Raw genomic sequence first — 21,360 nt, forward strand, 5'->3', positions numbered from 1 at the left:
CGAGGAGAACAAGGCTTTGTCCAAGCTTCTTGCAGAGGAGAACAAGATCATGACAATGAATCACAATAAAATGAACGACATCACCAAAGAATGACATGATATGGCAAGAAAAGAAATCTTGAAGAGAAGAATGATGGCTGCAAGGTGTGATGACTTCAGCGCCGGTGGGGGAATGGGTGGCGGAAATGGAGAGTGATGATGTTGACGATGATGGTCACGGAGATGATAATGGCTTTTGCGTGAGATTCTTTTGGGGTTGTGGAGAGAAACGAGAACCAAGACGGTGGTGAAGATGGTGGTTGCTTTTGCATGATGTTCTTTAGTGTCTTGATAAAAAAAACAATGGTTTAATTTGAGCGAAAATTGTGTTTGGTTGTTCAAATTTGCTACAAATCAATGGAATTGATGCCAAATTGTAAGTTTGAATTCTTGCGATTTGCGGGTTGGCAAGGGCCATGGCAGAACAGAACCTGCCCATGAAACTGTAGAACAGAATATTCGTTGCTGGGTATTCGATACCGGTTCTGTTGCTCACATTTGCAACTCGAAGCAGGAACTGCGGAATAGACGAAGGCTGGCGAAAGACGAAGTGACGATGCGCGTAGGAAACGGTTCCAAGGTTGATGCAATCGCCGTCGGCACAGTGTCACTTCAACTACCATCGGGATTAGTGATGAACTTGAATCATTGTTATTTAGTGCCTGCGTTGAGCATGAACATTATATCTGGATCTTGTTTATTGCGAGACGGTTACTCTTTTAAGTCTGAGAATAATGGTTGTTCTATTTCTATGAGTAACATCTTTTATGGTCGTGCACCGAATGTGAGAGGATTGTTCATATTGAATCTTGATAGAGATACGCATATACATAACATTGAGACCAAAAGAGTTAGAGTAAACAATGATAGCGCCATATTTTTATGGCACTGCCGCTTGGGTCATATTGGTGTAAAGCGCATGAAGAAACTCCATGCTGATGGACTTTTGGAGTCACTTGACTTTGATTCACTTGACACGTGCGAACCATGCCTCATGGGCAAGATGACTAAGACTCCGTTCTCCGGAACAATGGAGCGTGCAAGTGACTTGTTGGAAATCATACATACCGATGTGTGTGGTCCAATGAGCGTGGAGGCACGCGGCGGATATCGTTACTTTCTCACCTTCACTGACGATTTAAGTAGATATGGTTATGTATACTTGATGAAGCACAAGTCTGAAACATTTGAAAAGTTCAAACAATTTCAGAGTGAAGTAGAAAATCATCGTAACAAGAAGATCAAGTTCCTACGGTCTGATCGTGGGGGTGAATATCTGAGTTTCGAGTTTGGTACTCACTTAAGACAATGTGGAATTGTTTCGCAGTTAACACCGCCTGGAACACCACAGCGTAATGGTGTGTCCGAACGTCGTAATCGTACTTTGTTAGAGATGGTGCGATCTATGATGTCTCTTACTGATTTGCCGTTATCATTTTGGGGCTATGCATTAGAAACAGCTGCATTCACTTTAAATAGGGCACCATCAAAATCCGTTGAGACGACACCATACGAACTGTGGTATGGCAAAAGACCAAAATTGTCGTTTCTTAAAGTTTGGGGATGTGATGCTTATGTCAAAAAGCTTCAGCCTGAAAAGCTGGAACCCAAAGCGGAAAAATGCGTCTTCATAGGTTACCCAAAAGAGACAGTAGGGTACACCTTCTATCTCAAATCCGAGGGCAAAGTGTTTGTTGCTAAGAACGGAACTTTTCTCGAGAAGGAGTTTCTCTCGAGAGAATTGAGTGGGAGGAAGATAGAACTTGACGAGGTTGTCGAACCTCTCATCCCTCTGGATGGTGGCGCAGGACAAGGGGAAACCTCTGTCATTGCGACGCCGGTTGAGGAGGAAGTTAATGATGATGATCATGAAACTCCAGTTCAAGTTTCTGTTGAACCACGCAGGTCGACGAGATCACGCGCTGCTCCAGAGTGGTACGGTAATCCCGTCTTATCAATCATGTTGTTAGACAACAATGAACCTGCAAATTATGAAGAAGCAATGGTGGGCCCAGATTCCAACAAATGGCTAGAAGCCATGAAATCCGAGATAGGATCCATGTATGAGAACAAAGTGTGGACTTTGGAGATACTGCCTGAGGGCCGCAAGGCTATTCAGAACAAATGGATCTTTAAGAAGAAGACGGACGCTGACGGTAATGTGACCGTTTATAAAGCTCGACTTGTGGCAAAGGGTTTTTCACAAGTTCCAGGAATTGACTACGATGAGACTTTCTCTCCCGTAGCGATGCTTAAGTCCGTCAGAGTCATGTTAGCAATAGCTGCATTTTTCGATTATGAAATCTGGCAGATGGATGTCAAAACGGCGTTCCTCAACGGTTTCCTTAAGGAAGAGTTGTATATGATGCAACCCGAAGGTTTTGTCGATCCTAAAAATGCTGACAAGGTGTGCAAGCTCCAGCGATCCATTTATGGACTGGTGCAAGCATCTCGGAGTTGGAACAAACGCTTTGATGAGGTGATCAAAGCATTTGGGTTTATACAAGTGGTTGGAGAATCTTGTATTTACAAGAAAGTGAGTGGGAGCTCTGTGGCGTTTCTAATATTATATGTGGATGACATATTACTGATTGGAAACAACATAGAGCTTTTGGAGAGCATAAAAGGTTACTTGAATAAAAGTTTCTCTATGAAGGACCTAGGAGAAGCTGCTTACATTCTAGGCATTAAGATCTATAGGGATAGATCAAAACGCCTGATAGGACTTTCACAAAGCACATACCTTGATAAAGTTTTGAAGAGGTTCAAAATGGAACAGTCCAAGAAAGGGTTCATGCCAGTGTTACAAGGTACGAGATTGAGTAAGACTCAGTGCCCAGCAACTGATGAAGATAGAGAGCATATGCGATCCGTCCCCTATGCTTCAGCCATAGGCTCTATCATGTATGCGATGCTGTGCACTAGACCGGATGTTAGCCTGGCCATAAGTATGGCAGGCAGGTTCCAGAGTAATCCAGGAGTGGATCACTGGACGGCGGTCAAGAATATCCTGAAGTACCTGAAAAGGACTAAGGAGATGTTTCTCGTGTATGGAGGTGACGAAGAGCTCGCCGTAAAAGGTTACGTCGATGCAAGCTTTGACACAGATCCGGACGACTCTAAGTCGCAAACCGGATATGTGTTTATTCTTAATGGGGGTGCAGTAAGCTGGTGCAGTTCCAAGCAAAGCGTCGTAGCAGATTCTACATGTGAAGCGGAATACATGGCTGCCTCGGAGGCGGCCAAGGAGGGTGTCTGGATGAAGCAGTTCATGACGGATCTTGGAGTGGTGCCAAGTGCACTGGATCCAATAACCTTGTTCTGTGACAACACTGGTGCCATTGCCTTAGCAAAGGAACCAAGGTTTCACAAGAAGACCAGACACATCAAACGACGCTTCAACCTCATCCGCGACTACGTCGAGGAGGAGGACGTAAATATATGCAAAGTGCACACGGATCTGAATGTAGCAGACCCGCTGACTAAGCCTCTTCCACGACCAAAACATGATCGACACCAGAACTGTATGGGTGTTAGATTTATTACAATGTAATTCACATGGTGATGTGAGGGCTAGATTATTGACTCTAGTGCAAGTGGGAGACTGTTGGAATTATGCCCTAGAGGCAATAATAAATGTATAGTTATTATTATAATTCCTGTATCAAGATAATAGTTTATTATCCATGCTATAATTGTATTGAATGAAGACTCATTTACATGTGTGGATACATAGACAAAACACCGTCCCTAGCATGCCTCTAGTTGGCTAGCCAGTTGATCGATGATAGTCAGTGTCTTCTGATTATGAACAAGGTGTTGTTGCTTGATAACTGGATCACGTCATTGGGAGAATCACGTGATGGACTAGACCCAAACTAATAGACATAGCATGTTGATCGTGTCATTTTGTTGCTACTGTTTTCTGCGTGTCAAGTATTTTCCTATGACCATGAGATCATATAACTCACTGACACCGGAGGAATGCTTTGTGTGTATCAAACATCGCAACGTAACTGGGTGACTATAAAGATGCTCTACAGGTATCTCCGAAGGTGTTAGTTGAGTTAGTATGGATCAAGACTGGGATTTGTCACTCCGTGTGACGGAGAGGTATCTCGGGGCCCACTCGGTAATACAACATCACACACAAACCTTGCAAGCAATGTAACTTAGTGTAAGTTGCGGGATCTTGTATTACGGAACGAGTAAAGAGACTTGCCGGTAAACGAGATTGAAATAGGTATGCGGATACTGACGATCGAATCTCGGGCAAGTAACATACCGAAGGACAAAGGGAATAACATACGGGATTATACGAATCCTTGGCACTGAGGTTCAAACGATAAGATCTTCGTAGAATATGTAGGATCCAATATGGGCATCCAGGTCCCGCTATTGGATATTGACCGAGGAGTCTCTCGGGTCATGTCTACATAGTTCTCGAACCCGCAGGGTCTGCACACTTAAGGTTCGACGTTGTTTTATGCGTATTTGAGTTATATGGTTGGTTACCGAATGTTGTTCGGAGTCCCGGATGAGATCACGGACGTCACGAGGGTTTCCGGAATGGTCCGGAAACGAAGATTGATATATAGGATGACCTCATTTGATTACCGGAAGGTTTTCGGAGTTACCGGGAATGTACCGGGAATGACGAATGGGTTCCCGGGGTTCACCGGAGGGGGGCAACCCACTCCGGGGAAGCCCATAGGTATTTGTGGGGGTCACACCAGCCCTTAGTGGGCTGGTGGGACAGCCCACCAAATCCTATGCGCCAAGGAAGAAAAATCAAAGGAAGAAAAAAAAAAGAGGAAGAAGTGGGAAGGGGGAAGGACTCCCTCCCACCAAACCAAGTAGGACTCGGTTTGGGGGGGGGGGGGGGGAGAGTCCTCCCCCCTAGCTCGGCCGACCCTTTGGGGTTCCCTTGGACCCCAAGGCAAGGTCCCCCTCCCTCCTCCTATATATATGGGGCTTTTTGGGCAGATTTGAGACGACTTTCTCACGGCTGCCCGACCACATACCTCCATAGTTTTTCCTCTAGATCGTGTTTCTGCGGAGCTCGGGCGGAGCCCTGCTGAGACAAGATCATCACCAACCTCCGGAGCGCCGTCACGCTGCCGGAGAACTCTTCTACCTCTCCGTCTCTCTTGCTGGATCAAGAAGGCCGAGATCATCGTCGAGCTGTACGTGTGCTGAACGCGGAGGTGCCGTCCGTTCGGTACTAGATCGTGGGACTGATCGCGGGATTGTTCGCGGGGCGGATCGAGGGACGTGAGGACGTTCCACTACATCAACCGCGTTCTCTAAACTCTTCTGCTGTACGATCTACAAGGGTACGTAGATCACTCATCCCCTCTCGTAGATGGACATCACCATGATAGGTCTTCGTGCGCGTAGGAAAATTTTTGTTTCCCATGCGACGTTCCCCAACAGAATCTTCTGGATGATGGCCTTCGGAGGATCGAGAATGAAAACAACTCAGAAATGCACCGGATAGCCAAAAATGAATCACTCATGTTTGGAACAAATGAGAGGATACACGAAGCTGAGATGATAGTCTTCACAAGAATGGAACAAGACTGAGAGAAACACTCCTTCGAATTGCAAGCTGAGAATGAGGAGGAGAACGCCACCAAGAATTAATGAGACACTCCGGAATAAAGAAGGATGCAAGGTTGAGCCAAATATGAGAATTCATTCAAATAGATCTTGAAGAAGGGATATGACTGATGAAACCATACTTACGTCATAGTTGAAAAATATTTAAAGATCTCCGGAATAAAATAAGAGAATGATCTTGCAAATTGGAGAGGGTTGAATTCACTTAAGAGAAGCACACCGGTAGGAAAAGAATTGATATGACAACTCCGGTAGACAAGAATTGATTTGAGAATTTGAACGAACAAAAGAATTGCATTCCCACATAAAAATATGAGAACACCACTTAGGAAAGATCTGAAATCATCACTTGATATCGAAGCAACTGAATTACCATATTCAACAAAACAAAGGGTGAGGCTTATGAAACAAGCCAGAACAAACTCATGAGAAAGATTTCGTCCGATATTTTCATGGACAGGATCACACGGGCTCGATTTTAAAGTGGCCATCAAGTGCAAGGCAGTGCACCCGACATACGAAGTGTCCCCGAGTCGTAGCAAGCTACAAGGACTCTTTAAGACACAACGTGTACCGCTGTAAGTCGACCGTGAACAAACGAATCCACTAAATGTCGAACCCAACCTAACATCATGCATTTGTTGGAAGATTGTCCTATAAGCAACTACTTGAATTCCCACCTATGAATTCCCGAAATATCTGGTCATGCAATCTGGTACACGGATACAAGGAGTAATAATCACACAACTCCTATACTAACCCGTCACCTGTATCACATCCGTCAACACACAACCAGAATCTCGGACCTTCATCTACAACACACCCTCGTGACCACAACGATACAAAGTATGGGAGTACTCCCGAACAATCTGCACCAGTACTGGGGACATCGGGGTTATCTCGCCACTACTAGTATTGAAGCAATTACGAACATCCTTCGTACTGAGATACTAAGAAATCTGAATGATAACGATGTGCTCAAGAATCCCCTGGAGCTCAACTCCGCGGAAGAAAATCAAGTCAGACAGGAGGCACCAAGACAGAACTCCGTCACATCGGCATCATATAGATCTCAAGAATATCCGCGTGATCCTAAATTTTTTTTTGAGTGGGAAGAGGAGTAGAATAAATTATTACGTCAAGATTCCTCACTAGAGCATAGAAGAGGAGAAAAAAGGAATCCTACTCTCCGATATATGACTAAGACTCAAATAGTTTTTCACTAGACTCGACTCGGCCAAGTTCGATCAATCAAGGGGGCTCCTAGGTCGGTACGACTCTGATACCAACTTGTCACGCCCAAGATGCGAACCTATCCTCAATTTGGCACGAAGGCCTCGTCAGGGATAGAAGCGCATCTCGTCGTGTCGCAAGAATGGATATCGTTACAAGTACATGTACTGAAAAGAAGAGATATATATATATATATATACAAAGTTGTCTTACACTCACCACAAGCTACATCAGAGTCACCACAGTACATTACATGAACATCACGGGTAAGAGCAGGGTCCGACTACGGACGAAAACAAACTACAAAAGAAGAACGACGTCCATCCTTGCTATCCCAGGCTGCCGGCCTGGAACCCATCCTAGATCGATGAAGAAGAAGAAGAAGAAGCAACTCGAAATGAACAATCAACGCGCTCGCGTCACGTAACCTTTACCTGTACCTGCAACTGGTGTTGTAGTAATCTGTGAGCCACAAGGGACTCATCAATCTCATTTCCAAAGGTATCAAGACTAGCAAGGCTTAATGGGTGAGGCATGGTTAAGTGGGGAGGTTGCAGCAGCGGCTAAGCTTATATTTGGTGGCTAAACTTACGAGTACAAGAATAAGAGGGGGAAGATCTACGCATAACGGACGTGAACTACTGATGATCAAATGAATGATCCTGAACACCTACCTACGTCAGACATAACCCCACCTTGTCCTTGATTGGAGAAGGAACTCACGAAAGAGACAGTCACGATTACGTACACAGTTGGCAAGTTTTAATTAAGTTAACTTCAAGTTATCTAGAACCAGTGCTAAACAAAGTTTCCACGTTGCCACATAACCGCGGGCCCGGCTTTCCGAAAAGATTTAACCCTGCAGGGGTGCTCCAACTAGTCCATCACAAATTACCACAAGCCGCATAGAAATCCTCAATCACGAAGCTCGCAATATCGTCGGATTCCCTAGTGGAAAACCTCAACTCTGAGATTACCCAAAGCATCACCGGAATCCCGATGCACAAGATACCTCGTCAAAGGTAAAACTAATCCAGCAAGGCCACCCGACGTGTCGACGATCCCGATAGGAGTCGCGTACCTCGTTCTCAGGACACGACGGATAAGCGACGCGTACAAGTGCCAAACCTCGAGTTTCCTCGTGGTGGCCCCGCACAGTGCTCTGTTTTGGACCAACACTCAAGAGGAGCACTGGCCCGAGGGCTGATTAAATTATCCTCGGGTTAATTACTCCCTACGTAGTTTATTCGTGATTAGGCAATTGTAGTACCAAAGTTGGGACTTGCCAGACCAGTCTTAATCTAAAACGAATTATCAAGGGGGTCCCCATAACAACCCCGATCGTGTTAGGAGCGCTCAATTATGGAACATAACACCGGTAGCCGGTAACTAAAGGGGCAAAGGTCGAACAAAACACCAGGCTAGAAAGGCCGAGCCTTCCACCTTTTACCAAGTATATAGGTGCATTAAATTAGATAGCATTTAATATGGTGATATAACAAGGAACCCATGCTTTCACATGGAAGCATCTGCACCTGCAACTAGCAACGCTAACAACATGGGTAAGCAAGCGGTAACATAGCCAATCAGTGGTTTCCTAGGTTGAACAGGTTGAAGGTATTCATGTCATTGTTGAGAGGCTGATTTTTAACAAGTGGTAGGCAACGAGACATAATCGATAGCATCGAAATAACTAGCATGGCAATGATAGTAATGGTATCTGGGGAAATGATCATCTTGCCTGAGATCCCGCTTGGAAGAAGAATGACTCCGTGAAGCTGACGAACCGACGTAGTCGAACGGGTCCTCACAATCCGGCACGCTGCGGAACTCTATCGAGACGAAGCAAACCGGAAACACAAATCAACACACGGAATTCACCACACGATGCACTACACATATGATGCATGAGCTACTGAATACATGCAAGTCACGGCATGACAGTTCACACAATCAAACACTACACACTAAGTGAAGTTCAATATGCCACGAGTTGCATATTGACGAAACTTCACATATGAATTATTTAGTTCACTCCCGGTTATTTACACGGCAATATTAATGTTGTCAAACATGCAGGAGGTGAAGCGGAAATTAAACTACCTATCTAGGCATTTTAAATGAGGTCGGAAATGACATATAGCATCTCCGAGACGACCTCATATGTTAATTTACAATTCTGTCCAGATCTGAACTAATGCATTTAATTAGTTGTTAAACAGCAAAAAAAATAGGTTCACGTGATTCTACACGTCATTTCAAGCAATCTACACATAGAAAACATCTCCAACGGAGCTACGGATCAAAAGTTACAAGCATCGCAAGATATGATGACATGAATGCAATATGTGTGCAACGACGGTCACGAGCACTTCAAAAACATACATCACGCGAGAGAAAATGAAACTACACGATATTCTAAGCAAGTTACATGTAGGACTCGATCAAAATGGAGCTACGGTTCGAAAACTACGACCAAAGCAAGAAAACACTACAATCTGCCAAAAACAGCCACATAGCATTTTCTACGCCTCACAGTTTCGGCTACACAACTCCGATAAGCTCAAGCAAGGCATGGCACGGAAGAGGGCAAGAAGCACTACTACAAACAACTAACAACAACTAGCATGGCATCATGGATCACTAGGGAAAGAAGTCTCAAAAAGGCATCTCACACACTATTTCAGACTTAGTGAAAATTACACCTCGAGAAAGTGCAGTTTTCAGTCTGAAGCAATATTGACAGCAGCAAAAACCTAAGCTACAGGTCTCCAAATGGCATGAAACTTAACAGCATGCTAGAGAAACATAAGGGGTACAACTAACTCCATTGGACCAACCTCAAAAGAGCTACAGATCACAAGATGCAAGCAAGACAAGACAGCAACAAAATATAACAGATTCTAGACTTAGAAATATTTCAGCTCCTCCAAAACAGCACTATTTCTAGCAACTTGGGAGCTAGCAAACAACACCTAACCATGCATTTCTATTGCAACCAAAAATACTAGGGGCTAAACAAAATATCCAAGATCAACTCCCTAGTTGACAACTAATTCAAACGAGGCACGAAATAAATCCTACGAATTAAACAAAAGGGCATCACGGAAAAATATCGCGTGAACCAACTTCCTCAAAAGCTAAAACTAATTGCACAGAAAAATCCATGAGATTTTTCTACCCCGGAAACATATAAAATATGTGCGGTTTGCAACACAAAATAATGCCACACATTAATGCGGGAAAAATGACCTATATACGGGAAAATAAACTAGAGGCAAATCATACATGCAAAAATACCTACGACCGCTCTAAAATACATGTAAAAATAGCCCCTAAAACATAGGCATTTATCTACGGGGTCCGGGCTCTTCGAACACGCGCGGAAAATAAATACGGGGCACAAACAAATTGGGACAGCAAGTAAATCTATGCATACGGCACGCCAAACGACGTCAAACACAAGTGCAAGTTTTGAATTCGGATTCTACGCGAAAAGTTACACGAGATACATATCTAAAACTTCGCGATCCGACTTACGGATAATATTCTACGGGCATTCTAATATATCCATATTCCCCGAACTAATTAAATCTAAAACTACAAATTAATAACACTACCGGGCTGGATCTACAACACGTGCATGGGCGCAATTTATCTAAAGAGTGCAAGGGCAAAAAAATAAGAGGCTTGGGGGGGGGGGGGGGCTGCTCACCTTAGCAGGCCTCCACTTGGGTCGGTCTGGTGCTGCGGGTGGAGCAGGCCAGGGGGAGAGAGGCGAGGCGGGGCCGAGCCGCCTGCTGGGCCTGGCTCGGGGAAGCTGAGGAGGCCGAGGTGGGCCGCGTCGCTGGGGAAGGCCCAGGACGGCAGCTCGCCCTGGAGCGAGGCCCTTGTCGACCTCCTGTTGCCTGCTCGACCTCGAGCGTTGCGGGGGCGACGGCGCCGGCTCTGCAGGCGGCCTGGAGTGGCACACCGGCGCGGGGGAGGCGAGATCTGGCGACGGAGGCCGGCGAGCGGCGAGAGCTGATCGGATCTTGTCACCTGCGGCGGTGAGGCAGCAGGGCGGCGGCTGGCGGGGCAAGGCCGCAAGGTTTCGGCCAGCAGGGAGAGCGCGGCGCTCCGGCGGCTGCCGGTGGCCGGCGGGAGGCGGCGGGACCGAGGCGGGTCCGGGGACGCACGGGGCCGAGGACGGCGGGGCTCCGGCCGGCGACGGGGCTGCTGCTGCGGGCACGGGCGGCGGCGCGCAGATGGGCCTGCCCGGGCCCGATCTGGGCTCGGCGGGCCCGCGGCGGCTGGGGGAGGAGAGAGGCTGTGGGGGCGGCTAGGGTTTCGGGACGGCGTGGATCCCGAGGTGGCTAGGGTTAGCTGCCTAAATTTTAGGAGGGGGTCTATTTATAACAAATGGGGGGGGGGGCTAGGTTTAACAGTTTTTCGCCCCGGTTTCAACCGCGCGGCTGGAATTAAACAATTCCGAACGCGGGACGTGCTAAGTGGCCGTGTAGAGGGAATATCCGGAGAAGAGAGGGAGAACGGGCGGCGCGGCACGAATTTTAGAACACCGACAGACGTCCGACGAATAACCGAAGACGGTGCCGGTACGGACGACCGTTCGGGTACCAGACGGTCTCCGATCGCGACGAAATTCGACAGGTGGCCTAGCTATATCAAATCTCGACCGCGTGCCAAGTTTCACCTCGATCAGAGGAAGTTTTAAACGCGTTTTTAAAACAGGGTTTCGACGGTGCCGCGGGCGCGTGCGAGTGCGGTTGGGCTCAGAACGGACAACGACGAAGACCGGCAACTACTAGCGGATGCAAGTTTGAAAACTGACGGCAACGGAGATGCCGATGCAATGCAGATGATGCGAATGATGCGATGATGACACGACAAAAAAAAACAGACACACGACGAAAACGGAAAGAAGGGGGAATCTTCTGGAACGTCGGCATCGGGCTGTCACATATATCTTGATCAAATAGTATGGTTTTTGGTGGGGAGAGTTTGATGATCTGACTGCAACAAACAATCGAGAGTGTGCCTTAGCAATTGCTCAAATGACTCTGATACGGTTATTCAGTATGTTGGAAACATGGTGAACCTAATACAAAGATGAAACCCTAAATGCGGACTAAGAACGAGCAAGAATTTAAGACATGCAATCTGAATTTTAGAAGATGGAGTAATTTATTGATAACTGGGGTTTTGAGGATGCACAGTACAAGAGGTCTCCTCGGCACTCGTGCATATGGTTAATAGAAACTCTAGCAGACCTCGTATATCTCGCGAACCCGCAAAATAACCGTCATTTTATATTTTCACGCTGAAAAAGTGTCCCGAACAGACTCGTATCGGTTGCCAACTTCGAGATTCATGGGGTGGGAGTGCGAACCGAGCTCGACCCCTATTGATAGAAAAAGTGTTATTATGTTTACAATGAGTTGGATGATGACGTGCACGATTGCGGTGAGGAAGAAGATGGGGTAATGGAGGTTGACAAGGCAGCGTTCAACCAAGAGCAAGAAAAAAGGTGCAAGATCCAAGAACTACACACCATTGGAAGATCAATTTTTTATCAAGGCGTGGGAAGTTGTGTCTCTTGATGCGACGACCATCACAGACAAACCGCCAAGTGCTATTGGCAAATGATAGAGGGTCAATTCCTCTGCTTCATGGCGAAGTATCCCAATAGAACACCGCTCACCTTGAGGTCTCTTCAAGGTCGTTGGGACGCTATCAAGCCGGTTTGTAGCCGTTGGGCTGCTTGCTTGGAATAAGACCGCAATGCACCACCAAGTGATACCGTTGAATTGAACTATGTGAGTTCTTTCTCACGTTGTACTTTAAATGTTTGAAACATGTTTCATATGTTGAATTTTGTTTTTGTTTTTTAGGAGTAATTGTGCAAGAAAGGTACAAGGACATGGAAGCTTCCCATGGTAGGTCATTCAACCTAGAGCATTGTTCGAAATTGCATCAACATAGCCAAAACTGGGAGTTCATTGAGGAAGAATCCCCACCGAAGAATGGCTCCCTCACCGAGACGGATGATGATGATGAAGATGATGATGGCCCAAGAAACAAGAACAAGTCGGATGGAAACAAAAAGGCGAAGGACAAGATCAAGAGGGAATCGAAGGCATCAAGCTTGCATGATAAGATAGATATCATGGTGCAATCAAATGAGGAGATGAAGCAGGAGTTGGCCGAGAAGAAAGCGCAGGAGAAGCAAGAAAGTGGCCCTTACTCAAGGAAGAAGGGTTGTGCAAGGCCGCCATTGAGGAGAGGAAAGCCCTTACCGAGGAGAACAAGGCTTTGTCCAAGCTTCTTGCAGAGGAGAACAAGATCATGACAATGAATCACAATAAAATGAACGACATCACCAAAGAATGACATGATATGGCAAGAAAAGAAATCTTGAAGAGAAGAATGATGGCTGCAAGGTGTGATGACTTCAGCGCCGGTGGGGGAATGGGTGGCGGAAATGGAGAGTGATGATGTTGACGATGATGGTCACGGAGATGATAATGGCTTTTGCGTGAGATTCTTTTGGGGTTGTGGAGAGAAACGAGAACCAAGACGGTGGTGAAGATGGTGGTTGCTTTTGCATGATGTTCTTTAGTGTCTTGATAAAAAAAACAATGGTTTAATTTGAGCGAAAATTGTGTTTGGTTGTTCAAATTTGCTACAAATCAATGGAATTGATGCCAAATTGTAAGTTTGAATTCTTGCGATTTGCGGGTTGGCAAGGGCCATGGCAGAACAGAACCTGCCCATGAAACTGTAGAACAGAATATTCGTGAATATTCTGTTTTATAGTTCCACGATGCGGGTTATGTTTTGCCGCGACCCTCGCTAGTCGTAAAAAGCGATTTTTTGCAAACTGTAAACGCGCGATATAGGTCCGTAATATAAGGGTCTGCTAGCAAACGGTAAACATCCTTCTTCTCCTTTTTCTTATCTAAAAAATTGGTGACGTTCACCTATTCGTCGCTTTTTTGTCAAACCCCCTTCCTACGTGCATAGCGATCGCAGGGTTTTTCAAGAAAACTGTCGACGGGACAGCCTTGCCCCTCTATCAAGACCGGATTATCTTTGTCTAGTTGGAACCATCCCTCGCATGAGCCTTCATATTGTATGGTGACGCTGCATGCAACAAGATCCTAACACGCATGGTTTTCTATCCTGGTCGACCTGTACAATACTGTATGGTACACGCACAAAACAAAAATGTAGCTTTGAAAAGGTACACTCACGATGCTCACAAACATAATTTATAAATACTCACATAAATTTCTATTGTTTTCATATTTCAATCAATGTCAAAGACATTTCGGACATGTCCAAATGTTTTAAATGTCAAAGCCATACTCTTTCGTAAATATTCACACAAAATTGTTGGGCAATTGCGGGTGGCTTCCATCGTAAAATTCCTAAAATATCTCATCAATCACAAACCATGTGTTCCACCGTGACCATCTACACCTGCAGGAGGCGTGCTTCGAGCTCCCTCTCGGTCCGCCTTCGAAAACCCAATGTATCACCAAAATCAAGGTAAAGTATTTTGGTAGATTTTTCCCGCTAAATAGGCCCTTAGGATTGTCGCAAATCAAGAATACCATTTAAAATGAAGGAAAACTTAGCCGCCTTTGTACGCCCCTAGTAGCCACCCAGCGCCAGCAGTGAGCCTGCACATTGCCAGAAATACATAGGAATCACCATGGATTTCCACCGGCCAACTGCAGAGATCCATGTGGACGCACGTTATAGGGCTGCTGCACTTGCACGTTGAGAGCGGCATGTCGCCGGTTAACCTACATCCCAGTTGTAACTCGATCGCCAGTATTGTTGCCAACTCTGTGTCAGAAAAATATGAGGGTGTTACGTGAAGAATAACACATGCATAGGAGGCATATACCATACTCAACACAAGAGCCCATGCAAGATCACATGCATAAGAGATAGTAAGAACGATACATGGAATTCGTTCAGGTAGCAACAGTTTAGTACCTTGCACCGCAGATGTGGGATCTAAAATTCTAGATGCTCCTGGTCTGGTATGACTCTGAAGTATATAGAACTTACAAGTATAGAATAATAGTACATTTTTTAAGGCAAACTCGCGAACTTGTTACTGCGTCAGTGTTTACAGGGGCGAACAGAAGATCTTCAACATGGCCTAACCAAGTATTACGACCAACTCCCAGAGTAAGTGAATGTTACAGCGTCATGTGTAACTGCTCCGTACTGCACCACACTGCCGGTTTAGCCCCCCCCCCCCCCGAGTGTAACTCTTATTGTCAACTATGTGTGAGAAGAATATGAGGGTGTTACGTGCTGATGAATGACACAAGAGGCCTGCGTTATCGCATGCATAAGAATGATATTGTAGATGGTCCATAGGCATATAGTACCATAATTAACACAAGAGCCCTGCATTATCACATGCATCAGAATGATACGGTACATGGAATTCGTCCAGGTGTAGCAAAAGTTTAGTACATGTAGCTAGCATCGCAGATGTGGGATCTAAAATTCTATATGCTCCTGGTCCGGACTTTAATTGAATAACATTTGTGATAGTTACAGAACCTTATTGTTTCAAACTATGTGATGAGTACATATGAAACTTGGAAAATCACCGCAACAAATTCTTCATGTGCCTGTGTCTCCGACGGAAAATCTTCCCCATAACAAAACGAGCTGCCACAATCACCCCAACAAATTCTAGATTGAACCTTGATCCATCAAAAATCACATGAACTGAACCATGCATTTGTTCTAGGCTAATTAGCCCCCTAACACATATCCTGCAGAATAATTAACCTGTTCCTCACGGTAGCTAACACTTAGAGCACTAACAATCGCATGTGAAGACCACATTTGATCATCAATTTAAAATGTTTTCCCCGAAATGTCATATAACTTATTTAAAGAACTTTACCACATAAGTGATACGTTATTTACATAATGTTTGTGATGGTTATAGTAGAACACTTGCTCGCACACTTGAGAGGGCCACTGTGCGAGTTAATCAGAAAATATATGTAATAGAATGAAATAATACTTTTTTGTTAAGCAATGGAAAATCGTATTATTTAGATTTACAAGAAGTTTAAACAAACCTTTTTATTATCAACAGAATGAGACATGAGAAAGAACATTAAAAATAAATAAGTGTATTTGTTTGTGCCAAATGAATGGAACATTATGTAGAAAAAGTTAATTTTTTTAAACTATACGTGGATGCTGTTAAATATTTAATTTAATTAAAGGTGCAAAATTTATTTTCCCACGTTGTTACTTGTGATTCAAATAAGCAAACCCATATGTATATAAGAAATAGAAATTACCAACGCATATGTATTGTCTGCCTGTTTCTTCAACCGAAAATCTTCACCCTATAGCAAACTGATCGAGGAGGCGAAAAATTCTTGGTTTAACCTCGATGATCTCCATCGAAAATCACATGAAGCGAACCATGTAATTGTTCTGGGCTAATTACTTAGCCCCCTAACACATATGCCTAGCTCCTGATTGACGTTAGCTAACACTAAGCCTAAACGACACTAACTATAATTTATTCCTTGGTTCATGTGGGGATCAGCAGGTTGCCTGCACGGTGAGCACGCCGGAGTCACACCCGGACCCGGCGCGGAAGTCCTCCGTGTGCCGCACCGTGCACGACTCCTTGCCGACGCACGCTGCCGTGAACGCCGCCAGCGCCGCCTTGGACTCGCAGCCGCCCTGGTACGCGCCGCACTTGCCGCGCGTGACGCCGAGGCTGGCCACGTCCACGCTGGAGATGGTCCTGCCATGGCTGCACGCCAGCGCCACCTCGTCGCCGACCTCGGCGGCCTCCGCGCACGCCGCCCCGACAGCGACGGTGTGGAAGCTCACCCTCGTCGGGTCGCCGCCGGCCTCCTCGAACAGCACCATCGTGTTGGGCTCGCCGGCCTTGAGGAACGACCGTGGCACATGGTAGAACCTCTGGGACGGCTCGTTGCAGCCAGTGAGGCACTTCTGCCCGTCGCCATCCGCCATGAATGTGCCGCGGTAGTCGCACCGCCGGCAGCCGTCCATGTCCGCGGCGACGTATGACGGCCAGTAGCGGCCCAGGTTGTTGCCGTTGACCCACACCACGCCCTTGCCGAGCCCCAGCAGGTCCGCCACCACGGGCTCCTCACCGGTGGGGGCCTCAAAGGTCGCCTTGTACCAGGTGAAGGGGCGGTGCACCGGGATGGTGCCGCCTCTCCATTGGCTGCGGTCCTTGGCCTTGTCGAGGTGGGTCTCCCTGTACTCGCCGGCGAGGCCGGCCTTGTAGGACCAGGAGCTGTTGGAGAGGTCGTAGGCGGTGGTGTTGGTGACGGTGTCGACGAGCTTCACCGGCCCTCCCACGATGCCGGCGGGCATCATCTCGAACAGAGCACCATAGTTCTTGAGCCCGATGGTGGCGCTGAGGAGGGAGATGTAGTTCTTGCCAGAGTGGAGCTTCACCGGTGTCTCCATTTGGAAGACGAATCCGCCATTAGGAGCGTAGTGCCTCCCTGCATGCCAATTAATCAAATCAATTAACATTAGCTTGATCAAGTTCATTAATCCATCAGTGTGCAAACCACTCAGAGTATATTGGGACGCTCACCAACAAGCTTGCCATTGACGAAAGCGTAGAGCTCATGGCCAGTCGTGTTCACGTGCAACTTGTAGTTCGATTCCCCCTTGTGCTCCAAGCTGCACATTTTGATCATCACCAGAGATTAATTTATATTTCAATCTTATGCAACAGTGTAGTTCTGTATTAAGCATCAAGATGTTTGATTACCTTGTCCTGTACCATAGGTAGTCGCTCTGGTCGCCCGACGTCGCGATCTGCTCGAGCAGCTCGTTCTTCCTGAAGTTACCCTTCTCGTCCGTCATGAAAGGATGGAGGTTCTCGGGCATCCACGACCAAGCAAGGCCATCCGTCACGGTTTCCACCCCCGGCCTCTTCACCATCACCGACGTCTGTGTCTTGATCTTGGCGCTGTTGTACGCGACGGTCTTGCAGTCCGGCAGGATGCTCACGGACCATGCGGGCACGACATGGGTTGCGCCGTCGTCGAGGGTCACATTGACCTCCTTGTCGTCGAACTTGTTGCTGATGAAGCAGGCAGAGGAGTTGTCCAGCGTGTACTTGGTAACCTAGTGTAGATATTGATGAACCAAATGGATCAATTTTGTTGTGAACACCATTAAAAACAGTGCTAGGATTTTTGTATTGTATGTGAATGCATGTTAGTTACCATGACGTTGGTGTTGCCCATGGTGGTGTCCTTGTAGTCCCCATGGAGTAGGATCTTCTCCATGGACTTGAGGACATTGTGGAGGTCCTTGAGGTGCCCGTATTTTGGCTGCCTGATGTTACCTGAAAACAAAAACATAAAAGGATAATGAATATGATTTGCATATTGACACTAATTATTAATTTACAAGATGCAAATAAGCTTGGGACGAATATATGAATTGAAGGAACAACAAGAGATGGTTCACGTACCGTACTCATCGAGAGGGGCATCGTAGTCATAGCTGGTTGTGATGTATGGGCCACCCGACGTGCGGCCAAAGTTGGTGCCACCATGGTACTGATCACATATAAATTGACGATCAACATGTCAAATGATGTAAAATTCAGTTCATGCCAGCCTGCTAGAGGATGGAAATTAATGTAGAAGAGAAAAGTATAGATTAGTTATAAATCAATCACCATGTAGTAGTTCTGGAGCGATCCTCGCGTCTGGAAGAACATGGCAACAGAGAAGGCGATGTCTTCGGCGGACCGGTGGAAATCAGGCTTGTCCCAGGCTTTGAACCTAATTATATATCGTGGATAAAATGTAAGAGCAATCTGAACTTCATTCAACATATAGTAGAACGTGCTAACCAATTTCGCGCATATGCATGTAGGTTCCATAAGAAAAAAAGAAGGAAAATTAATATATAAAGGTTGATCCAGGTATATATATATGTAGGGTACCAGCCAGTCCAGTTCTCAGTCCAGATCTTGGGGATGTCGGTCCTCTTGGGGAACCAGTCGTGGCAGTAGAAGCCGTTGCAGGTGTTGATCTAGTAATTAAGAAGACTTAGCATTGAGTTTTTTTTGTTTTACACTTGGGAAGAAAGAAGAATAATAATTGGTAGAGACAAAAATAGGAAAGATGAAAATGTGCATGCGCTGACCACGTTGGGTGGGACGTCTTGGTCCTGCTGGCACATGATCCACGGCACGCCTACGTTCTGCTTGTTGGCCATGGCGGCGCACCAGTGGATGTACTCAGACGCCGACTCGTCGTTGTTGAGCTTGTCCATGACGTTCCCGTACTCGTTCTCGATCTATATATGTAAATTGTTCACATATATATATGTTATATTCACTGATCCACTCTTTTGTCGACGACAAGTAGCTAGGAATGCAAGCTAGATAAGTTTCACATAATTAATATTAGTTAGTTACTACGTACCTGAGAGAGGATGATGGGGCCTCCCTGTCCGGCGAACATCTTGGCCTCCTTGAGCTTGTCGACGATGAGGGTCGTGAAGGTCTCCATCTCTTGCTGCAAGCATCAATAACTTGGTCGTATTTTGACCTCCAAGGAAAACCATTATATTGTTGGGAAGGATCTGCTAGCAGTGTGGGTACCTCGAAGGGGTTGTTGTGCATGCGGAACTGCATGCCGGAGATGTCGCGCAGCCATGCCGGCAGGCCGCCGTAGTTCCACTCGCCGCAGATGTAGGGGCCGATGCGGAGGATGGCGTACATGCCGGCGTCCTGGACCTCCTTGAAGAAGCGCACGATGTCGTAGCTGCCCTCGAAGTTGTACTGCCGGCGGCGAGGCTCGTGGCCGTTCCAGAAGACGTACGTCTCGATGGCGTCCAGCCCGCCCTCCTTGGCCTTCCTGATCAGATCCGGCCACATCTGCAGGCAAGCAACGATCGAGACTTACAATTCATTCATGGAAACTAAGACGAGACGATGGTGTATTCATCTGCTGCTCCGTGTGCAATGCATACCTCTGGCGTGCTCCTGGGGTAGTGGATGGAGCCGGAGATGAGGAGGCGGCGCTCGCCATCGATGACCATCGACCGGCCGTCGTACCCGACCTCAGTGCCGCTGGCGACGGCCGCGGCCGCCGCGAGGAGGAGGAGCGCAAGTGGTTGCCACGACACGCGCTCCATGGCGAGAAGCTGCTAGCTAGGGAGAAGAAAGGATGCACGCACGCACCGCCGGCCGTGTGTATTTATTGGGGAAAGAAAGATATATTGGCGTGGATTAGTAGGATAAGCAAAGAGCCACGCACGCACTCATGCGTGCAGCTAACAAACTGCGTTAGAGCCATGGATTAGTAGGATAAGCACGCGTGTGTATATGGAAGTGCATATTCACATGGACTCTTGTTTTAAATCAGATGGTCTATTCGTTTTATCTATTCTTTGATTAGGAAGGGAGAGAGTCGCGATGAGAGAGCACATGCATCTGTGAAAGTATGATTTGATCGAACTGTCTCTTTCATTGATGATCCATGAGGATTAAATACACAGGGAATTAACCGTCGCCACGAACGGATGCGTCCGCTCGTGGGGGTCGTGAAAAAACCGTCGCGTCGGTTGGCTAGCAACCCGCACGAAGCGGTTCTGTACAAGGGAGGATTATTCCCTAATTATTATAATTAGTTTAAAATAAATCCTAACACCCCCTAATCCTCGCTTGTCCTTGAGACCCATCATCTTTGAAATGTTCTCCTCCAAAACCCTGTGGAAAAAATTGAGAAGAAAACATACAATATGCCATGAAAAACTCCTTCTAAAACCCAGTGGGAAAATAAAGAGAAAATGACATATATCGTCCATGCTTGCATTGATATTGCCTCATTAAAAACCTTTCGTGAGAAACCATGTGGAAAAACTCCCTGTGGTAGAAATTCTGTAAGAAAGGTACAAGGACACGGAAGCTTCCTGTGGTAGGCCATTCAACCTAAAGCATTGTTTGAAATTGCATCAACATAGCCAAAAGTGAAAGTTGATTGAGAAATAATCCCAACCGAAGAGCTTCTTGCAAGCCTATGATCACTCCTAGCTTGCGTGCCCTACAAATACATCCACAAATGTGTTGATTAATTCATAATTCCTTTAATTTTGTATTGATAAGTTTCGAAAAAAATCAATTTCGTGAATTAGACTACGTACTCTGCCCATCGAAAGGCGTTGTCCAAGGCTTGGAGAGAGCCTCCAACGTATGGAGTCGGAGGGTTATCTCCAGTGGCAATCCACCATCCCACCGGGATCCTTACTGCATTGAGCCCGTTTACCGCCATGAAGCATGGAATCAACAAAGTTGAACTAAGCACATGCTCTATAAAACCCAGATTGAGGGAGTACTACCTATGTTACTCCCACTATGGGTAGTATCAAGGAGAGGTACTTCCTCCTTCTTGG

General features: G+C 46.3%; 1 protein-coding gene across 1 annotated transcript; it reads right to left on the reverse strand.

The window, feature by feature from the left end:
* Positions 1-16,494: 16,494 nt before the first annotated feature.
* Positions 16,495-20,103, reverse strand: LOC123419039 (beta-galactosidase 1-like). Its single transcript, XM_045107109.1, has 11 exons — positions 19,939-20,103; positions 19,568-19,843; positions 19,389-19,481; positions 19,108-19,260; positions 18,905-18,993; positions 18,635-18,740; positions 18,425-18,512; positions 18,174-18,295; positions 17,714-18,072; positions 17,534-17,622; positions 16,495-17,438 (listed from the first exon to the last, which is right to left on the reverse strand). Exons 1-11 carry the CDS (start codon positions 20,101-20,103, stop codon positions 16,495-16,497), a joined length of 2,484 nt encoding a protein of 827 aa, XP_044963044.1.
* Between the last annotated feature and the right edge of the window lie 1,257 nt (positions 20,104-21,360).

This window comes from Hordeum vulgare, unplaced genomic scaffold (genome assembly GCF_904849725.1).
Source record: "Hordeum vulgare subsp. vulgare unplaced genomic scaffold, MorexV3_pseudomolecules_assembly, whole genome shotgun sequence".
Taxonomy (NCBI): domain Eukaryota; kingdom Viridiplantae; phylum Streptophyta; class Magnoliopsida; order Poales; family Poaceae; genus Hordeum; species Hordeum vulgare.